The 19,081-nt window shown below is 37.8% G+C and overlaps 1 protein-coding gene across 1 annotated transcript in view; it reads right to left on the bottom strand.

Annotated features, from left to right (window-relative positions):
* Positions 1–19,081, bottom strand: part of SEC23A (Sec23 homolog A, COPII coat complex component) — a 72,107-nt gene that overhangs the window by 9,032 nt on the left and 43,994 nt on the right. The window contains exons 14-17 of the mRNA XM_009211444.2: positions 14,341–14,494; positions 8,135–8,212; positions 4,299–4,460; positions 1,910–1,996 (exon numbers count right to left, since the gene is read on the bottom strand). Of these exons, the coding sequence (XP_009209708.1) occupies positions 1,910–1,996; positions 4,299–4,460; positions 8,135–8,212; positions 14,341–14,494 (481 nt within the window). The remainder of the gene's footprint in view (positions 1–1,909; positions 1,997–4,298; positions 4,461–8,134; positions 8,213–14,340; positions 14,495–19,081) is intronic.

Below are 19,081 nucleotides of genomic sequence, written 5' to 3'. Positions count from 1 at the left end.
CTAATTTTAAAACAATTAAAGAAATTACTTTAAATTTCTTGCCCATACAAAAATCTTGAGGTTTTTCCAAAGACAGTAATCTTTAGAAACTAAGAAAATTATAGACCATTATTTCATTTACCTCAATTTTTTTAAAGTTAAAAACATTAATTTCAGTAGAGAAAATATTCTTAATAAATATAAAATTAGAATATTTCTTCTCCTTTAAAAGTAAAATGAAAGAATACTTAGGTAAGTCAGAAAATGTTTAAAACACTATGCTTACCAAATGAATGTTAGTTAAAAGCTATCTACCTAAGCTTATGATGCGTGAAAGCAATTGAATCAATCCATTTATTAAGGTAAGTAGCTCTAAAAACCATGTAACTAAATTATCTAAAAATCTTATACCTAGTTTATTTTCTAAGTTAGCTGAATCAGTCAACACATTCTTCTATAGCTTTATACCTCTGTATAAAACAATCATGTGCATTTCTGATTTCTCCTTTAACAAGCTACTTGAAAAAGTAAAAATCACCATAAAAGAAACAAAAAGCAAAAAAAAAAAAAGCTCTGTCAGTATTACAGGTTTTTTTATTTTTTAACAGAGGCAACGAAGTTAAAACAGGTATTATTCTTAACAAGTAAAGGGCATTAGAAACTGGTATCAACTAAAAATAATTTACAATAATAATAATAATTAAATCTTTTAAAAGTCCTGGGTAGGTCAGGCGTGATGGCTCACGCCTGTAATCCCAGTACTTTGGGAGGCTGAGGCGGGTGGAACACCTGAGGTCAGGAGTTCAAAACCAGCCTGGCCAACATGGTGAAAACCTGTCTCTACTAAAAGTGCAAAAATTATCTGGGCGTGGTGGCGTGCGCCTGTAGTCCCAGCTACCCAGGAAGCTGAGGCAGGAGAATCACTGGAACCCAGGAGGCAGAGGCTGCAGTGAGCCAAGATAGCGCCACTGCACTCCAGCCTGGGTGAAAGAGCAAGACTCAGTCTCAAAAAAAAAAAAAAAGTCCTGGGTAGTACTATTTAAAAGAATATTTTGAGCAATGTCTTTATTATTACAGTACAAATCTTTTTAAAAATTTTTTTTGTAGAGAGGGGGTCTCACTATGATGCCCAGGTTAGTCCTGAACTCCTGGGCTCAAGTAATCCTCCTGCCTTGGCCTCCCAAAGGGCTGGAATAAGAGGCATGAGCCACCACACCCAGCCACAGTGCAAATCTAAAATCATTTACAATTAAAGCAACTGAAAAAATTAATCTACAGAAGTTACTAAAATATTAGACTATAAGTTTGAGAGCAGATCTGTGAAAAAAGAACATCTATATCTTCCAAAGCATCCAAAGGAAGCACTTAACAATTGGCTGAATGAATAACTGAAGGAATGAATCAAGGTCTGCTAAATACCTGGATTAAAGCTTAATAGCTACTAAAATCTTCTGCTCTCTGTAATCATTTACCATTCCGATTAAGTGAAGTTACAAATTTTAATTCATGTATGCTTTAAGTGAGTTTTCAAGATCATGTAGAACACTTAATAATAACTTATAACGATTGCATAACATAAAAGGAAAGCCTGCCCACTGACGAAGACTGACCTTTCCCCTCTTAATGTTTTCAGGTAAAAGCCAAAAGCGCCCTTTGTCTATGTACAGTCAGTGTTCTTACTTTCACAACACTATGCTTTGTGCAAAATCCAATCGTGTGTGGATGAATGAATAAAATAATCACATGTGGATAAATTGCAATTGAAGCCTAAAACCTTATAGTAGGCAGAACAATATTTTATATATACTTCATAAAAATGGAAATCAAAGTTTATCATAGATGAAACACTAGCCATACAATAAGAGAGAAGAAAACTTTTCTAAGTAAAAAGACTTTACATGCATAGCTTTAAACGCTATTGAAATCTTACCTCACCATGATAAATCAAAATCTGGAAGAATGTGTCCATGAGAAGAATACGATCTGCAAGAATGCTACTGCTATCAAGAAGAACCGGCTAACATAAAGAAAACAATGAGAAATGAGGAAAAAGGAAAAATAAACTACTTAACAGTATAAAATAGATGTTTCCAGGTTATTTTCCAAGTTTCCTTTTTCTTTTTTTTTTTTTTTTTTTCTTTTGTAGACAGGGTCTTACTCTGTCACCTAGGCTGGTGTGCAGTGGCATGATCTCAGCTCACTGCAGCCTCAAACTCCCAGGCTCCAGCAATCCTCCCACCTCAGACCCCCGAGTAGCTGGGACTACAGGTGTGTAACACCACATCCAGCTAACTTTTTCATTTTTTTTTGTAGAGACAGGGTCTCACTGTGCTTCCTAGGCTGGTCTCAAATTCCTGGACTCAAGTGATCCTCCTGCCTCAGCCTCCCAAAGGCTGAGATTATAGGCTCACCACTAAATTTGAAATTTAGGCCACTACACATGGCCTAAATTTCAAATTTATATTTTATTACTTAACATCTCTTGCTATTATGAATTCTTACAGTGTACTTTAATTTTTTAATGAATCTCTTTAATCTGAGGTAAAAAACAATTTAAAAATAAAGTAAAGTCAAGAAGAATTCAAGGATAACTCCTAAGCCTAATGGGGAAAGGCCTGGGATAGAGCAAATTTGGAGCACATGGGAAAATAGTTCTGCATATGAAATGAAAGGGAGTAGTCTGAACTGATGACGTAAATTTAGGTCTCACATGCACAAAGATGGTAATTAAAGCAATGGGATTAGACTACATCACTGAGAGAGAAGGAAGACAGGGAAAGCCAGAAGATTGATCCCTTAAGCATGTCAACACTTAGAAGTCTGAAAGGGAAAAGCTAGGACAAGACTGAGAAGGAACGGTGAGCGAGTAAGAGGAAAACCAGGAAGGTATAGTAGGTGTCACAGAAGCCTAGGGCAAAAGGTTTTCAAGGACTGAGTACTAGTGAGGACTAGGTAAATACTGTTGAGAGCTCTGATGAGATGTAGGACATTGGTGATCTTTAAAGGGGCCATTTCAATATAATGTTAGGGATAAAAGTCTTACTTATATAGGTTGAGAAGACAATGTGAGGTGAGAAAGTATAAACAACAAGTAACTTTTTTGAGTTCAACTCTCACCAGGAGCAGAGAAATGGGGTGGTAGTTATAGAAAGCATGGGTCATGGTGGGTGGGTTTTGTCCGTTTTTTGTAAACATGAGTGTTGTTATGGTTTCTATGTTATTTAATAAGAATGATCCAGATGGACAGAAAGTAATGATATAGGACAGAAAGAAGATAACTCCAAAAGCAAACCCCTAAGAAAATGAAGCTGATAGGATTCATGGATTAAATGAAAAGGTTGAAATTTAATGGGAGCAGGCACTAGGGATAGTGGGATTCCAATTTTCTTCTAAACACTATTCTACATTTTTCAGATGTCTACAATGTATGTGTATTACTCAGAAGAAAAAAAAAGTTATTTCTAAAACATTCCTGATTCAAAGAATATGAGGCCAAAATAGATACAGCTAAACCAACATATTAAAAGTATATATTTTCCTAGAAAAACAAACTATTTGACAAATTACAAAAAAATTATTGTAACGAAATAAAACATTTTGCCCACTATTTTATAAAACCATGAATAATAGTATCATGAGGGATCATTAATCAATAGATATTTTAAATATTCTCTTTATATTGACCTTACTAAAGTATTTTCAAATACAGTAACTACATACTTTCAAGTAGTAAAACAGATCATTTTAACTATAGAATGGAAAAATCGTTCATTTGGTAACAGTTTAAAATAAGTGGAACAGTTTGCTAAGAAGGTTAAATGGATAACTTTATCAATCTTCTAAGCATATGTCTTTATAGTCAACTATTTTTTATGTTCTCAAAAAAACAAAGGAAAATGAGATTAAAACAAGAGACTTTGTTTAGACAGAATGTCATAACTGTCATAGACACTAAATTCTGGAATAAGCTACAGTCTACAGAATCATAATCACTTCTGGACATGGTTAAAGACACAAAGAATAATCATATGCTTTGGAGGATTTTATCAACCAAATGGCTGGACAAAATGATCTAAAAGTCTCTTCCATCTCATTTAAAAAAAAAGAATTTTTAACAATCTTCTAATACAGCCTACGTGGTATCTAGCATATAGTAAACATTCATAAATATTTTAAGTGAATATATAAATAGGTTGAGATTTCCATTCATTTAAATTCTTATATTTAGTAACTATATCTATTTTTTTAGTTGTTTTCACTTTTTTTAATGCCACACACTGCAATAACAAGACCAATTTATTTTTTTCTGTCCCTCTTACCTCTGGTGGTCCACTAAAAGAATATGCATACAGGATAGGCTGAATCATAATTAGAGACTGGGTCAGATCCTGACGCATAAAATGGTGACGATAATATGAACTCTCATCAGGACTATTGTTAAAAACTTGCAGGAAAGAAGATCTTCTTAAATGAAACATAAACTGTAAGATAAACATGTGAGACAGTTGTAACTGATTTTAATATTACAACAGGTGTTTACTATTAGCAAAAACATTTGATTACAAACTATTAACAACATAACAAAACATGTTATTACAAGAATTTATATCCCTCAGAAAGGAATCCTATTCACGAAATTTATCAGTAGCCTAAAAATAAAATTCTGACCGGGCGCAGTGGCTCATGCCTGTAATCCCAGCACTTTGGGAGGCCAAGGCGGGTGGATCACCTGAGGTCGGGAGTTCGAGACCAGCCTCACCAACATGGAGCAACCCCATCTCTCCTAAAAATACAAAAAATTAGCCGGGCATCGTGACGCATGCTTGTAATCCCAGGTACTCAAGAGGCTGAGGCAGGAGAACTGCTTGAACCCAGGAGGTGGAGGTTGCAGTGAGCCGAGATTGCGCCATTGCACTCCAGCCTAGGCAACATGAGCAAAACTCCATCTCAAAAATAAATAAATAAATAAATAAATAAATAAATAAATAAATAAAATTCTACAAGAAAAAAATTAAAGTAAGAAAGAAAAAAAAATTTTAAGTTAAAGTAAGAAAAGGATGGCTGGGCATGGTGGCTCACACCTGTAATCCCAACACTCTGGGATGGCTTGAGGCCCAGGAGTTGGAGACCAGTTTAGGCAGCATAACAAGACCTTGTCTGTATTTAAAAAAAAAATAAAAAGACAAAAACCCCTTGCTCAAATCTAAGTTATTCAGAGGCTGGTGCCAGGTAGTAAACCATGACCATTCTTTGTTTTTAATCCTCCCCCCCGACCATATCTTTGGGCTTTTTCATTACTACTCATTACCAACACCAAAAGATTCTAAGAAGATATAAAAATAAACCACAAATTTTCTACTTATAAATGGCTGATATGATTTGACTGTGTCCCCACCCAAATCTCACCTTGAATTGTCAATTCAAGTTTACTTGTCAAGGCAGGGCCAGGTGGAGAGAACTGAATCATGTCGGGGGACAGTTTCCCCCATACTGTTCTCGTGGTAGTAAGTCTCAGGAGATCTGATGGTTTTATAAATGGGAGTTCCCCTGCACATGCTCTCTTGCCTGCTGCATTGTTAAGATGTGTCTTGCTTCCCCTTAGCTTTCCGCCATGACTGTGAGTCCTCCCCAGCCATGTGGAACTGTGAGTCAATTAAACCTCTTGGCCAGGCATGGTGGCTCACGCTTGTAATCCTAGCACTCTGGGAGACTGAGGCAGGTGGATCACCTGAGGTTGGCAGTTCAAGACCAGCCTGGCCAACATGGTTAAACCCCATCTCTACTAAAATTACAAAAAAAGATTAGCCAGATGTGGTGGCACGCGCCTGTAACCCAGCTACTCGGGAGACTGAGGCACAAGAATTGCTTGAACTAGGGAGGCAGAGGCTGCAGTGAGCTGAGATGGCGTCACTGCACTCCAGCCTGGGTGACAGAGTGAGACTCTGTCTCAAAAATAAATAAATAAATAAATAAATAAATAAATAAATAAACAAACAAACAAACCTCTTTCCTTTATAAATTACCCAGTCCCAGGTATGTCTATTAGCAGCATGAGAACTAATACAATGACTTAAAAATTGTACTGGGAAGGGTCTACACTGATATAACACACACACACACACACACACACACACACCCCCACCCATATAATTTCTTAATATTTAACGTTTTCCCTATACCTAAGAAACATTCTCCAGATTTTGTTTCACTGCTTCTTTCTCCTTTCACTTTCTTCCCCTCCACCTACTCCTCACATGAAAGAAATCAAAGAGTCTGAGTTAGACCTGAATAATGGATAGCTACATTGGGTCTTTGATAAAACTGATTAAGATCAGCCAGAAAGTATTCCCACTTGTCTTTAGACACTTCTCTTAAATTCCTCCAACCCTCAGGTCCCAAGTGCCTATATGTTGTTCCTGTCTGGGACTCATTCAACAGTTTTCTCCCAACATGTCACTCACTGAAATTCTCATTCCTATTCTGTTTTCAGGATCTACAATTCATTGAGAGGCTCTTGCATCCCTTACTACTTCAGTCATTCCTGTTTACTCACAGAAATGACTAATTGGCAAATGTTAGGTAATATTTTGGGGATGAAGACTTCCCTTAAATTTGGTCTATGCCATCTTTTAGAAGACTATCAGACTTTGAAAACCCAAGACAAAAGGTATTCCAGGGTCCCCTGCTTCCTATTTCCAGGAAAGGGAGAAAGATGGAAATGTCCAGATCTCACTGAAGATCTAAAAGCCCAACAAGAAGTCTTGAGGCAGGGACAGAAGAGAAAGAAAGGAAAGTGTGGAGATACTTAGTCAAATACTTAGGCTAATGTCCTCAATCATTTTCCTATTAGTTTCTGCTACAAAAATGACAAAACAAAGAATTTTACATGCCTTAAGACAAGTAGACCTTGCCTTTTCCTGATTCTCCAAAATCTCGCCAGAGGTTTTAGGGAAGTCTCCCCTCTATAAGCATGGAGTTTCTGGGTTATAGATTAATCAACAATAAAGGATCCTCAAAACAAAAAAACAAAAAACAGAGCAGCTCTGAAAAAGAAAGCTGATGCTTTAAACAAAGTTCTCATGGGCAAAAATATGAATTTCCACATCTCAATATTAATCATCCTTCCAAGTTAAGCTAAAAGGCCACCTCCTCCTTCAAAAGATATATAAAATCATCCATTTAGAAGGATTCCTTTAAGTTTCCTTTAAATTCTATATATCTCTCATAGCATTTCTCAGTTTCTGTTCTGTGCTGTTTATGTGTATTTCACATCTCGCCCTTTAGACTAAAAGCTCCTTGTAAGAGGGATCCATCTCAGTCACCTGTATCCTCCTAAAGTTCCTTGCACATAGTACTGTGAACACAGAGACTTAAAAATATCTATCAAATCAACAGGAGGATGGAGGGATAGATTCCACTGCTCCAGGTGGAAAACATTCTGTAAGGTAAATCAAATTAGTTTCTTTTCTATTTATCTAGTCTGGCCCCATAAAATTGTTCTCAGGTGTGATACTATACTGCAAGACTAGCTAACTGGTACAATAACCTCAGATGAAGTCCTTCTGGTACCACTATACTTAGGTCCCCTTATGTCAAATGGAAAACTAACCAGCCTGACACCTAATTCTGTCCACTGCAGGGTTCCAGTGTAAGTCTCTATTCACCACAAATAAATGACTATTTGCAAGGCCAATATAAAAATACTATATACTTTTCACCAACTACTCACAACACAATATTAATTTCTTAGCTATCCCAAACTTATCTAATGAAAAGAATAACCCAATAAAATAGGTACTATAAAAAGAGCAATAAAAAAGGAAAAATGAGGCTCAATGCTACTGGCCGCATAAGAAAAGAATATGGGTCTGGCTGGGTGTGGCAATCTTAGCACTCTGGGAGGCCAAGACAGAAGGACTTCTTGAGGCTAAGAGTTCAAGATGAGGCTGAGCAACATAGCAGGAAACCATCCCTACCAAAAAAAATACACACCTGTAGTCCTGGCTACTCAGGAGGCTGACTAAGCCCGGAGTTCCAGGTTACAGTGAGCTATGATGGAGCCACTACACTTCAGCTTGGGTGACACAGTGAGAGCCTGTCTCTAAAAAAGAAAAAAAAAAGAAAAGAAAAGAATACGAATCTTTTACCTACTTACCTGTGGATAAAGGGAGAAAGTTTCTGAAAATCTGAAGGAACTTGGGTCATCTTTATGATATTCTCCAAATTTCTGACACTAAATAAAATAAAATGTGTTAGTAATTTATTTCCTGGAATAAAAGCTAACACTGTTGCCTATAAATATTCTATTTACAAGAAGTTACCAATCATCAGGAAGCAGATACTTGATAAAGGATAAAATTATAGTATTACTTATAGACTTACCAAGAGACAAAACCAAATAAAAAACATTAAATTTCAGAAACAAATACCACATTGCCCCAATGTAATTAATAACTCACCTTAAAATATTTGGATATTTTTTAACTAAGTATCTCTCACAACAAAGAAAGAGCTCTTAGATAACAACAAAAAAGCTCAACATGTGCCCTGAAACACCAAAAAGGCTGGCACAGTGACTGACGCCTGTAATTCCAGCACTTTGGGAAGCCAAGGCAGGAGGACCGTTTGTGCCTAGGAGTTCAAGACCAGCCTGAACAAAATAGCAAGACCTCCATCTCTATTTAAAAAAAAAAAAAAAAAAAAAATTTGGCGAGGCACAGTGGCTCACACCTGTAATCCCAGCACTTTGGGTGGCCGAGGCAGGAGGATCACAAGGTCAGGAGTTTAAGACCAGCCTGGCCAACATGGTGAAACCCTGTCTCTACTAAAAATACAAAAATAAGCCAGGCATAGTGGTGCACGGCTGTAATCCCAGCTACTTGGGAGGCTGAGGCAAGAGAATTGCTTGAATCCGGCAGGCAGAAGTTGCAGTGAGCCAAGATCGCGCCACTGGACTCCAGCCTGGGTGTCAGAGCAAGATTCTATCTAAAAAAAAAAAAAAAAAGTTTTGAGCCAGGTGTAGTGACTCATGCCTATAATCTGAGCACTTTGGGAGGCCAACGCAGGAGGATCACTTGAGCCCAGGAGTTTGAGACCATCTTGGGCAACACAGTGAGATACTGTCTCTACAAAAAATTTTAAAAATCAGCCAGGCATGGTTGCACGTGACTATAGTCCCAGCTACTCAAGAGGCTGTGGTAGAAGGATTGCTTGAGCCTAGGTGGTTGAGGCTACTCTGTAAGCCATGATCATGCCAATGCAAGCCAGCCTGGGAAACAGAGCAAGATCCTGTCTCGAAAAAGAAAAAAATAGTTTTTTTGAACACCTGTAAAATGCTCTAGTATCAACTACTTCAGTCATGAGGAGCAGTCCTTATTTACAACCCAACCAAAACACTGATACCAATGGGAAACAGACTGAAGCATAAAGAAGGTATATCCAAGACCCACTATTTGAGTTATTCAGAAGTAATAAAACTGGGCAGATAAAACAACAGTAATATGATTTTCTTGAGGAAAATAACATCCCTTACTAAAAGGCTAATTCCTTCTCTAATTCAGTAATTATTTATGCATAAAGGCAGCCACATAAAAGGACCCTAGAGGTCAATGCCTAACCTCTATAAGAAAATGGTCATGACAAAAGTGATATCTGTAAAAACAGCAAAACTAAAGTGCTTCATCTCATTGGTGCAGCAAGAGGAAACCTGGCTTGCAGGGAAAGTCTCAATAGTCTTAAGACAGAAGATTTCCTGAGCCAAGTCTGATTAGATGAAATGTTTACCCATGATGGCTAGCAATGCAGCTAAAGGGAGAATACAATTAGTGGTTGATGGGTAAACCCAAGGTTTCAAAGATGAATCAGCCATTAATTTTAAGTAGTGAAACAGAAAAGGCCAGGAGTCAAAAAGGAAGCCAGGAGCAGTGGCACAGGCCTGTAGTTCCTGCTCCTCGGGAGGCTGAGGTGGGAGGATCACCTGAGCACACGAGTTCAAGTCCAGCCTGGGTAAGTAATATGGCAAGACCCCATCTCAAAAGAAGGAAAGAAAGGAAAAAAGAAAAGAAAAGAAAAGAAAGAGATGAACAGATCCCTGAAGTTGGATGCACAATGGATCTGAACAAGAGACTGAGAATAGAGGCAGTAAATCATGTGTGGATACCAATATCTTATGTGATAAATGACTTAGGTGATAACGCACTTTAGTTTCAGTAGCTATTCTAGGAGACTCATTTTCTTGTACTGATAACTTCACTGCTGAATTTTTAGCTATTACAACAACAGCAACACAAAGAGAAAAAGTAAATACTGTTTAGGTATTAAAAATTTTATAAGTTTTTCCCTAATAAAAAATCTAGGAAATCATACTAACAAATTTCTTTGCCTCAATTTAGCAAAGTAATATAAGTGTTTTCTTTTCCTTGATGACTTACTAGAGTAACTTCAATTAAAAAGAAACATCATTTTTTGTGTACTGTTTTGGAGACAGTGTGCATTAGAGAGCCAAATTGGTGCTGGCACCATATCTGTTTTGGACATCTTTAACATGACAGATAAACCCTTGCTTCCTTCAGTCATTATCATAAAATGGGGTCACAAGACTCATCTGGTCTCTAGCCCCAACTGCCCTGCTGCTGTTGTAAATGCTGCAAAATGTAGAATGTGTAAATTAGAAGTAAAGTACGTTCTGAGGTTTATGTAATTTTGTACTTTTTGCAGTCGTCTCATTTAATTAATTACTAGGCCCCTCTGTTTTACATTAGTGTTTATGTTTTACAAACATGTCAAACAGTGTGGCAATTTTTGAAACTGAGGTGTGAGACAAAGTCATGGAATCAACCTAAATGCCCACCAATAGATTGGATAAAGAAAATGTGGTACATATACACCACGAAATACTCTGCAGACATAACAAGGAACAAGATTAGCTGGGCGTGGTGGTTCATACCTGTAATCCCAGCACTTGGGAGGCCAAGACAGGCAGATCACTCAAGGCCAGGAGTTCAAGACCAGCCTGGCCAACATGGTGAAACCCTGTCTCTACTAAAAATACAAAAAAAAACACCTGGGTGTGGTGGCGCACACCTGTTATCCCAGCTACTTGGGAAGCTGAGGCAGGAGGATTGCTTGAACCTGGAGGAGGAGGTTGCAGTGAGCCGAGATCGTCCCACTGCACTCCAACCTGGGTGACAGGGCAAGACTACGTCTCCAAAAAAAAAAAAACCAGATCATGTCCTTTGCAGGGACACAGATGTTGGAAGCCATTATCCTCAGCAAACTAACACAGGAATAGAAAAGCAAACACCACATGCTCTCACTTACAAGTGGGAGCTGACTGATGAGAACACATGGACACATGAGGGGCAACAACACACACTGGGCACCTGTGGGGAGTGAGGGGAGGGAGAGCATTGGGAAGAATAGCTAATAGATGCTGGCCTATAATACCTGGGTGATGGGATATCTATGCAGTAAACCACCATGGCACACGCTTACCTATATAAAAAACCTGCACATCCTGCACATGTATGCCTGAACTTAAAAGTTGGAAAAAAAAAAAAAATCTTGAAGTTGAGGTGTGAGATAAAAGATATAAAAGAAAACAATTCTAGACATAAATCTCCAGAGAATCCTGATAATTCTGAAGAATTACAATCATCTGAGTCATTTCAGTGTACTCATGCAACAAGGGAAACACACAAAAAATCCACCTTTACAAGAAAATCAGTGGGTTTTACAGGGGACAGTAATCAAAGTTGTACTATTCAATTTTGTGTCATATGTGACAACCTACAAATTCAGCAATGCCTCTGGCAAAATGGAAAAAGCCCTTTACTACAAATCACAGCCATTTGACAAGCAAAAGGTGATGACTACACCAAGCAGCTTTTAGAATCTCTAAACAATAAAGCATTTGTTGAGACAAAGTCACAATTAGTGAAAAAAACTAAGGAAGCAAGCTATTTCAGAGCACAACTTATCTAGAAAAGGAAAAGTCACACAGTTGTTGAGAAAAGAATATTGCCAATATGTAAAATCATAGTAAGTGAAAATGCTAGGACAAGATGCTGTCTGAGGCCAGATGCAGTGGCTCATGGCTGTAATCCCAGCACTTTGGGAGGCCGAGGCAGGTGGACCACCTGAGGTCAGGAGTTCAAGACCAGCCTAGCCAACATGGTGAAACCCATCTCTACTAAAAATACAAAAAATTAGCCAGTATGGTGGTGTGCGCCTGTAATCCCAGCAGCTCCAGAGGCTGAGGCAGGAGAATTGCATGAACCTGGGAGGCAGAGGTGGCAGTGAGCCAAGGTTGCACCATTGCACTCCAGCCTAGACAACAACAGCCAAACTCCGTCTCAAAAAAAAAAGATGTAGTCTGAGAAATTGAAAAGGTCCCATTTAAACAAGTACAATAAGTCAAAGCACTGATGACATGTCACATGATGCTGGAGACATCTGTGTATGATAAGCTGAAAAAAACAGATTCTCTACAGATTGACAAGTTAACAGGTTTCACTGATGTCATGTCAGATTTCTAAATAACAGTATAATTCAAGGAAAATTTCTGCTACAAAGCGAAACTTTTCTGCTGTCCTAAATAAGCAAGGGTCAAAATATATTTAGTGTTATATCTATCTGGAAACAAAAGATTCACCTTGAAGGAACTGTGTTGGCATTTGTGCTAATAGTGTCCCATCAATAGTGGACCCTGTGAGAGATTTAATCTCTCTTGTTTTTAAGGTAATATTGTCATAAAGCTGCTTTTTTCAAAGAGGTACTAGTATAAAAAAACTCTTGGAGGTAAAATGGAAAAAGTTATGAATGATGCTACAAAAACAGCTAGCTTTTTAAAACAAGTCTAGTTCACTCAAGAATTTTTAAAATTACATGAAAACCTACACCAACAACACAAAAAACACCAGACACAGAAATTCGATAGCTTAGCAAATAGAGTTCTCAACAGGGTATTTAAGCTAAAGAGTGCATAAAGAAGTACCTTCAAACAATTAATAAGCCAGAGGTTGCTGACTAAAAATGGAGCATTAAGAACTGGGCTTAGCTGGGTGTGGTGACTCATGCTCGTAAAATCCCAACACTCTGGGACACCAAGGTGGTAGGCGTGCTTGAGCATAGCAGTTTGAGATTACCTTGAGCAAAACAGTGAGACCCAGTCTCTACAAAATTTTTTTTTAATTAGCCAGGTATGGTGATGGTGGCTCACACCTGTAATCTCAACACTTTGGGAGAAAGAGATGGGAGAGTCACTTAAACCCAGGAGTTCGAGACCTCTCTTACGCAACATAAGGAGACTCCATCTCTACAAAAAATTTCTAAATTTGCCAGGTGTGGTGGTGTGTGTCTGCAGTCCCAGCTACTCAGGAGGCTGAGGTGGGAGGACCACTTGAGCGGGAGAGGTCAAGGCTATGGTGAGCCATGATCATCTCAATGAACTGCAGCCTGCGTGACAAAGTGAGACCCTGTCTCAGAAAAAAAAAAAGAAAAAGAAACTAAGCTTAATAAAGTACTCTATGTCATAATGCAAGTACAGTAATGGTGTTCCGGCATGTTAAAAGCCCAAGTAAATCAACGCTACTAATAACTTTATTAGCCTGCATGTTGGTAATCTAGAACCAGATAATACAGACTTGTCTATATTTTGCATGTTAATAAGTATAATTTTTCTACCCTGGTTCATTTCTTTTTTGACACAGGGTCTCACTCTGTTGCCCAGGCTGGAATGCAGCAGCACGATCACAGCTCACTGCAGCCTCAAACCTCCTGGGCTCAAGTGATCCTCCCACCTCAGTCTCTGGAGTAGGTGGGACTACAGGCACACAGCACCACGCCTAGCTGATTTTTTTGAATTTTTTGTAGAGACGGCGGTTTCGCCATGTTGCCCAGGCTGATCTTGAACTCCTGATCCAAAGTGCTGGGATTACTGCCATTAGCCACCATTCCTGACCTAATTTCTTTTAAAAGATGCATATATAACAGTTCCATTAAAATGAAAGTAAAAAACTAAAGCCACAGCAATGAAGAAATATGTTAAAAAGCAATAAAAATTGTTACAATAATACAGAATTAAATTTGGAACTAACTTCATTCCAGCCAATAAGAATAGAAAAATAATAGGTTACTAAATTGTCACTCTTAATTTTTAAGGAAAAAAGGCAATCTAGTTTACTGGAAGAGATTACTGAATTCTACTATTCATTACTGTGCTACTGTCTCAGTAATTTGAATAGGAGTTTCTCATACAGTATTTCAGATACACTGTTAAGTACTTTGAAAGAGATTATGCAACAAACATTTACTATAAATGAAAGCATACAAATTTAGAAAAGTACAGTGTTTACTTCTTACCAGTCGAATGAGCTGTCTGTCCAGCCACCTAAGCACATCTGGACCTTCTTCTGTTTCTGCTCTATATATTGCTAGTCGGGCCATAAGAATGGCAGCTGCCTCCTGGTCAAAAGATGCAGCAATGTTTTGGATTTGAGTTTGAGCATCTGCCCAGCTAAAGACAATAAGAAAGCATAGAAATCCTGCTGAATTATTATATCCACAATGTCATAGTTGGCTACCATACAAATTTAAATTTAAAAGATACAGAAACTACTTCAATATTTCTTTTTTTTTTTTTTTTTGAGACAGAATCTCGCTCTGTCACCCAGGCTGTAGTGCAATGGTGCGATCTTGGCTCACTGCAACATCGCCTATTGGGGTCAAGCAATTCTCCTCCTTCAACTTCCCAAGTAGCTTGGATTACAGCGCCTGCCACCAATTCCAGTTAATTCTTTGTATTTTTAGTGAGGCAGGAAATTAAACAAATAAAGAAAAATAAAATTAAAAAGAGAAGGAAACAAGCTTTAGGTGTTAGGCTAACTCATCCCAAAGGCAGTAACGGGCAAAGCCCAGACCCAGGCAAAGTATCAACAACATTATCCAAGAAGCCAGGGCTCAAAGGAATGTGCTCTGGAGACTCTCCCAGCACTCCCTCAAATACAGGGAGAAGAGAAACAAATTTTCCTCTCTCTTATGATGTGAGTAAACCTATGAGTTTACAGATTCCTGTTTTCTATAACTAGCAACTTCAAGTAGTCTGTTTTATCTGAGCAACACAGCAAAGGTCATGAGACATGCCTGAGTGGGCCTGGATTGCAACCATCTAGGCGCCATAGCAAAGGTTATGAGATAAGCCCGTGCAAGGATCTCGAGCAAAGCTAGATAACAGCCATCCAGGCTACATAGCAAGAGTCACTCATAAGCCTGCATTATGAACCTGTCACAGTTTAATTAACTGCCTTTGTTCTGCCTCTGTATATGAGCTTTCACGCCACTACACTTCACGCCACTATAAGCTTGTTTCAAACTAGTCAACCCCGTTTCAAAAGTGTGTATATAAGCCAAGCCCTGCCTTTGCTTGGGGCCCAGTCTTCGGATGTTAATCCACTGGGTCTAAGTGCACTCAATAAAATCCTCCTGTTCCACCTACTGGTCTCTCCAGTCTCCTGATTCCCACGATATTAGTAGAGAGGGGGTTTCGCCATGTTCATCAGTTTAGTCTTGAGCTCTGTACCTCAAGTGATCCGCCTACCTAGGCCTCCCAAAGTGCTGGAATAACAGGCGTGAGCCACCACGCCCAGCCTACTTTGATATTTCAAAATTCCAATATTACTTAAACAAATTAGCTTTTTTTTTTTGGAGACAGAGTCTTGCTCTGTCACCCAGGCTAGAGTGCAGTGGAGGGATCTCAGCTCACTGCAACCTCTGCCTCCTGGGTTCAAGCAATTCTCATGCCTCAGCCTACAGAGTAGCGACTACACACTCTGGCTAACTTTTTTGTATTTAGTAGAGACAGGGTGTCACCATGTTGCCCTGGCTGGTCTTGCACTCCTGAGCTCAGGTAATCTACCCACCTGAACCTCCCAAAGTGCTGGGATTACAGGTGTGAGCCACTGCATCAGGCTCAAACTAGCATTTTTTTAAATCACTAATAGCAGGTTTAGTATAGCATTTATTGTTTTTCAGAAAAATATAACCAAACCTAAAGAAATCTTCCAAAGTAAGTGTAAAGGCAGCTCTCCAACCACATTCCTTAAAACATTAAGATTTTTTACTACTCCAGTCGGCATGGTGGCACATATCTATAGTCCCAGTTATTCAGGAAGCTAAGGTGGGAGAATCACTTAAGCCCAGAAGTTTGAGTTCAGCCTGAGAAACAGCAAGACCCTATCTCTAGGCTGGTTGCAGTGGTTCACGCCTGTAATCGCAATACTTTGGGAGGCTGAGGCAGGCAGATTGCTTGAGCTCAGGAGTTCAAGATCAGCCTCGGCAACATGGTGAAACTCTGTCTCTACTAAAAATGCAAAAATTAGCCAGGCATGGTGGCACATGCCTGTAATCCCAGCTACTCTGAAGACGAGAATTGCCTTACCCTGGGAAGCAGAGGCTGCAGCAAGCCGAGATGGCACCACTGCACTCTAGCTTGGGTGACAGTGCAAAACTGTCTCAAAAAAAAAAAAAAAACTTTAAAGACATAAAATAAGGAAGTTTAAAAAAAAAAGAGAGATTTTTTTAAGAGACAAGGTCTCACTCTATCACTCAAGCTGGAATGCAGTAGCATGATCATGGTTCCAGTGGCACAATCATGATTCACCTCAAACTACTGGGCTCCAGCAATCCTCGCACCTCCGCCTTCTGAGTAGCAGGACTACAGGCACAGACCACCATACCCAGCTAATTTAAAACCATTTTTTTTAGAGATGAAGGCCTCATTATGTTGCCCATGGTAGTCTCCAACTCCTGGACTCAAGTGATCTTCCTGCCTCAGCCGTCCCAAAGCACTGAGATTATAGGCATGAGTCACCACACTTGGCCAATAAAAGATTTTTACGAGTAAAAATAATTGCATATATGTGTGTCCCCACACATAGATATGTAAGTCCCTATATCCAACTTTAAAATTTCATTTAATTTTTTTAAATGAAATTTTTAAAAAAAATTTTGTATTTAAATATAGAAATACAAACTATACAAAAATAAAGGTTTTCTCTCAACCTAAGTAATTCTTGTTTATTCCACTGGAAAATGAATTAAGTGTCAGAAGTTTCTCATTGGCCTTTCAATCATTAGTGATAAAAATCAAGTAATTAAAATTACTTTGTATTCTTTTATTTCCATGTTAATACACTGCCTAAAACCAATGAAAAGTTAACAAGTAAAAATTTCAGTCTAAGGGAATAATTTGATATTATACATAAAATAGCAGCAATTTATTAAATCCAAATGCTGTATAAATCCAATCTAGTCAAACTGATCCTGGGTAGACTCAGCAATACATTTTATGTTTGTTTGTTTAATATTTCAGATATAGTGACTGGCCAGACATACTTACAGACTTCTTGAAAATAAATGCTGAACCACTTTTACATGTAAGAGTGATCCTAAGGGAATTCAGGCAGTAGCATATTTAAAATTCTTCTCCCTTCTTTCTGTATTTTTAATTTTCTTTCAATAAGCAAATAATTATTAAATGTTTCCCAGATGGTTGAAACGTGTGAATTATCTCAGTGTAGTAAACAGTAAGAAGCAAAAAAGAATGAGAATGTGTGAAAGAAGACATTGGTAATTTTGAAAGTTATGTTTTAATGCAATTTAAAGACTTCATGATTATACTAATAGTTTGGTTTAGTGTTTTATTAATTATTTTAATTTTAATTTTAAAAATCAAAGAATTAAAAACAACACTGTTTGAATCAGTACTTTCCAAACTTGAATGACCATATTTATTTGCTTTGAACTATGAAGGTGATTTTTTTTATTCTGAAAATATAATGGTGCAGTAGAGGAAATACATTCCAAGTGAACACATGCGAATTTATTACTTATTATTTCTTTAGACATAAATTAAAAGGTATGTTCTTAAAGTCAAGTTTAAAGGGCTTCTTGACATTATAAAAATCAGTATTCTACATTCCCCATACCCCTTCACTGTGATTCTTACAACTAGTTTAAACCAAAATTCCTAGATCAAAGTTATTTTCTATACGAAAAATAGAGTAACTTTGTCTTCTCAGGAGCCTTTATTTTCATATGGCTTATTCACTTAACCAAAACACTTGTGTAGGCCCCGATAGTCATAATCCTAGTTTAAAAAAAAAAAAAACACAACTACAACAAAAAAAACCAAGATGCTCTGATCATTGGAAATGGTTGGGATAAGTTAACTTGAAAAGATGGATGCTTTTGGTAAGACAATGCTATAAATGGCATCATAACACACATATCTCTCTACAAATAGCCTCATAAATTCTGTGCAAACTGAAAATATATAAGCCCATGATATTTCTCACAGACAGCACCCTGTCTCTTGAAAGAGTAATCTAACCTTTTAAAACTTTTCATTTTAAAAATATTTCAAACATAAAGACAGTAAGAAGAGTGGAATAAACTGCTATATATCCATCACCTAGATTGATCAATTGTTAGCATTTTAACACATCTGCATTATCATTCTCTCTCTCCATTTATATATACATTTTTTGCTGAACTCTTCTAGATTAAGTTGGAGACATTATGACCTTCTGCCCGAAATACTTTAGTGTCTATCTCCTAAGAACAAAAAATTATCTTATATAGCTCCAATTATTAAATTGGTGAAATCTAACACTGATATATTGTTATTATCATATAGAAAGAGACCATATTCATATTTCCGCAATTGTCTAATAATAGCTTCTAAAGCAAAATTTTTCCCTGACATCGCATTTTGTCCAGGATCACACATTGGCATTAGTGGTAATGTTTCTTTAGTATCCTTTAATCTGGATCAGTTGCTCAGACTTTGTCTTCTAAGACATTTTTGAGTAGTATAAACCAGTGACTTTGTAAAATGTAAAAACTCCCTCATTTGGTATATCGTTGTTTCTTTAAGCAAATGTTCTGAATGTCAAATTTAATTTGTGCGCACACGTGTGTGTGTGCACGCGCACACATGTTGAGAGGCATAAAAAAACTGAGAAGTTTGCCAGGAATCAGTACTTCCGAGTTCCTTATCTGAAATCTGAACAAATCTAAGGGAAGGTTCAGTTGACATTTTTTC

The sequence above is a fragment of the Papio anubis genome, chromosome 7 (genome assembly GCF_008728515.1).
Source record: "Papio anubis isolate 15944 chromosome 7, Panubis1.0, whole genome shotgun sequence".
Taxonomy (NCBI): domain Eukaryota; kingdom Metazoa; phylum Chordata; class Mammalia; order Primates; family Cercopithecidae; genus Papio; species Papio anubis.
This window is presented reverse-complemented; position numbering and strand designations above follow the sequence as displayed.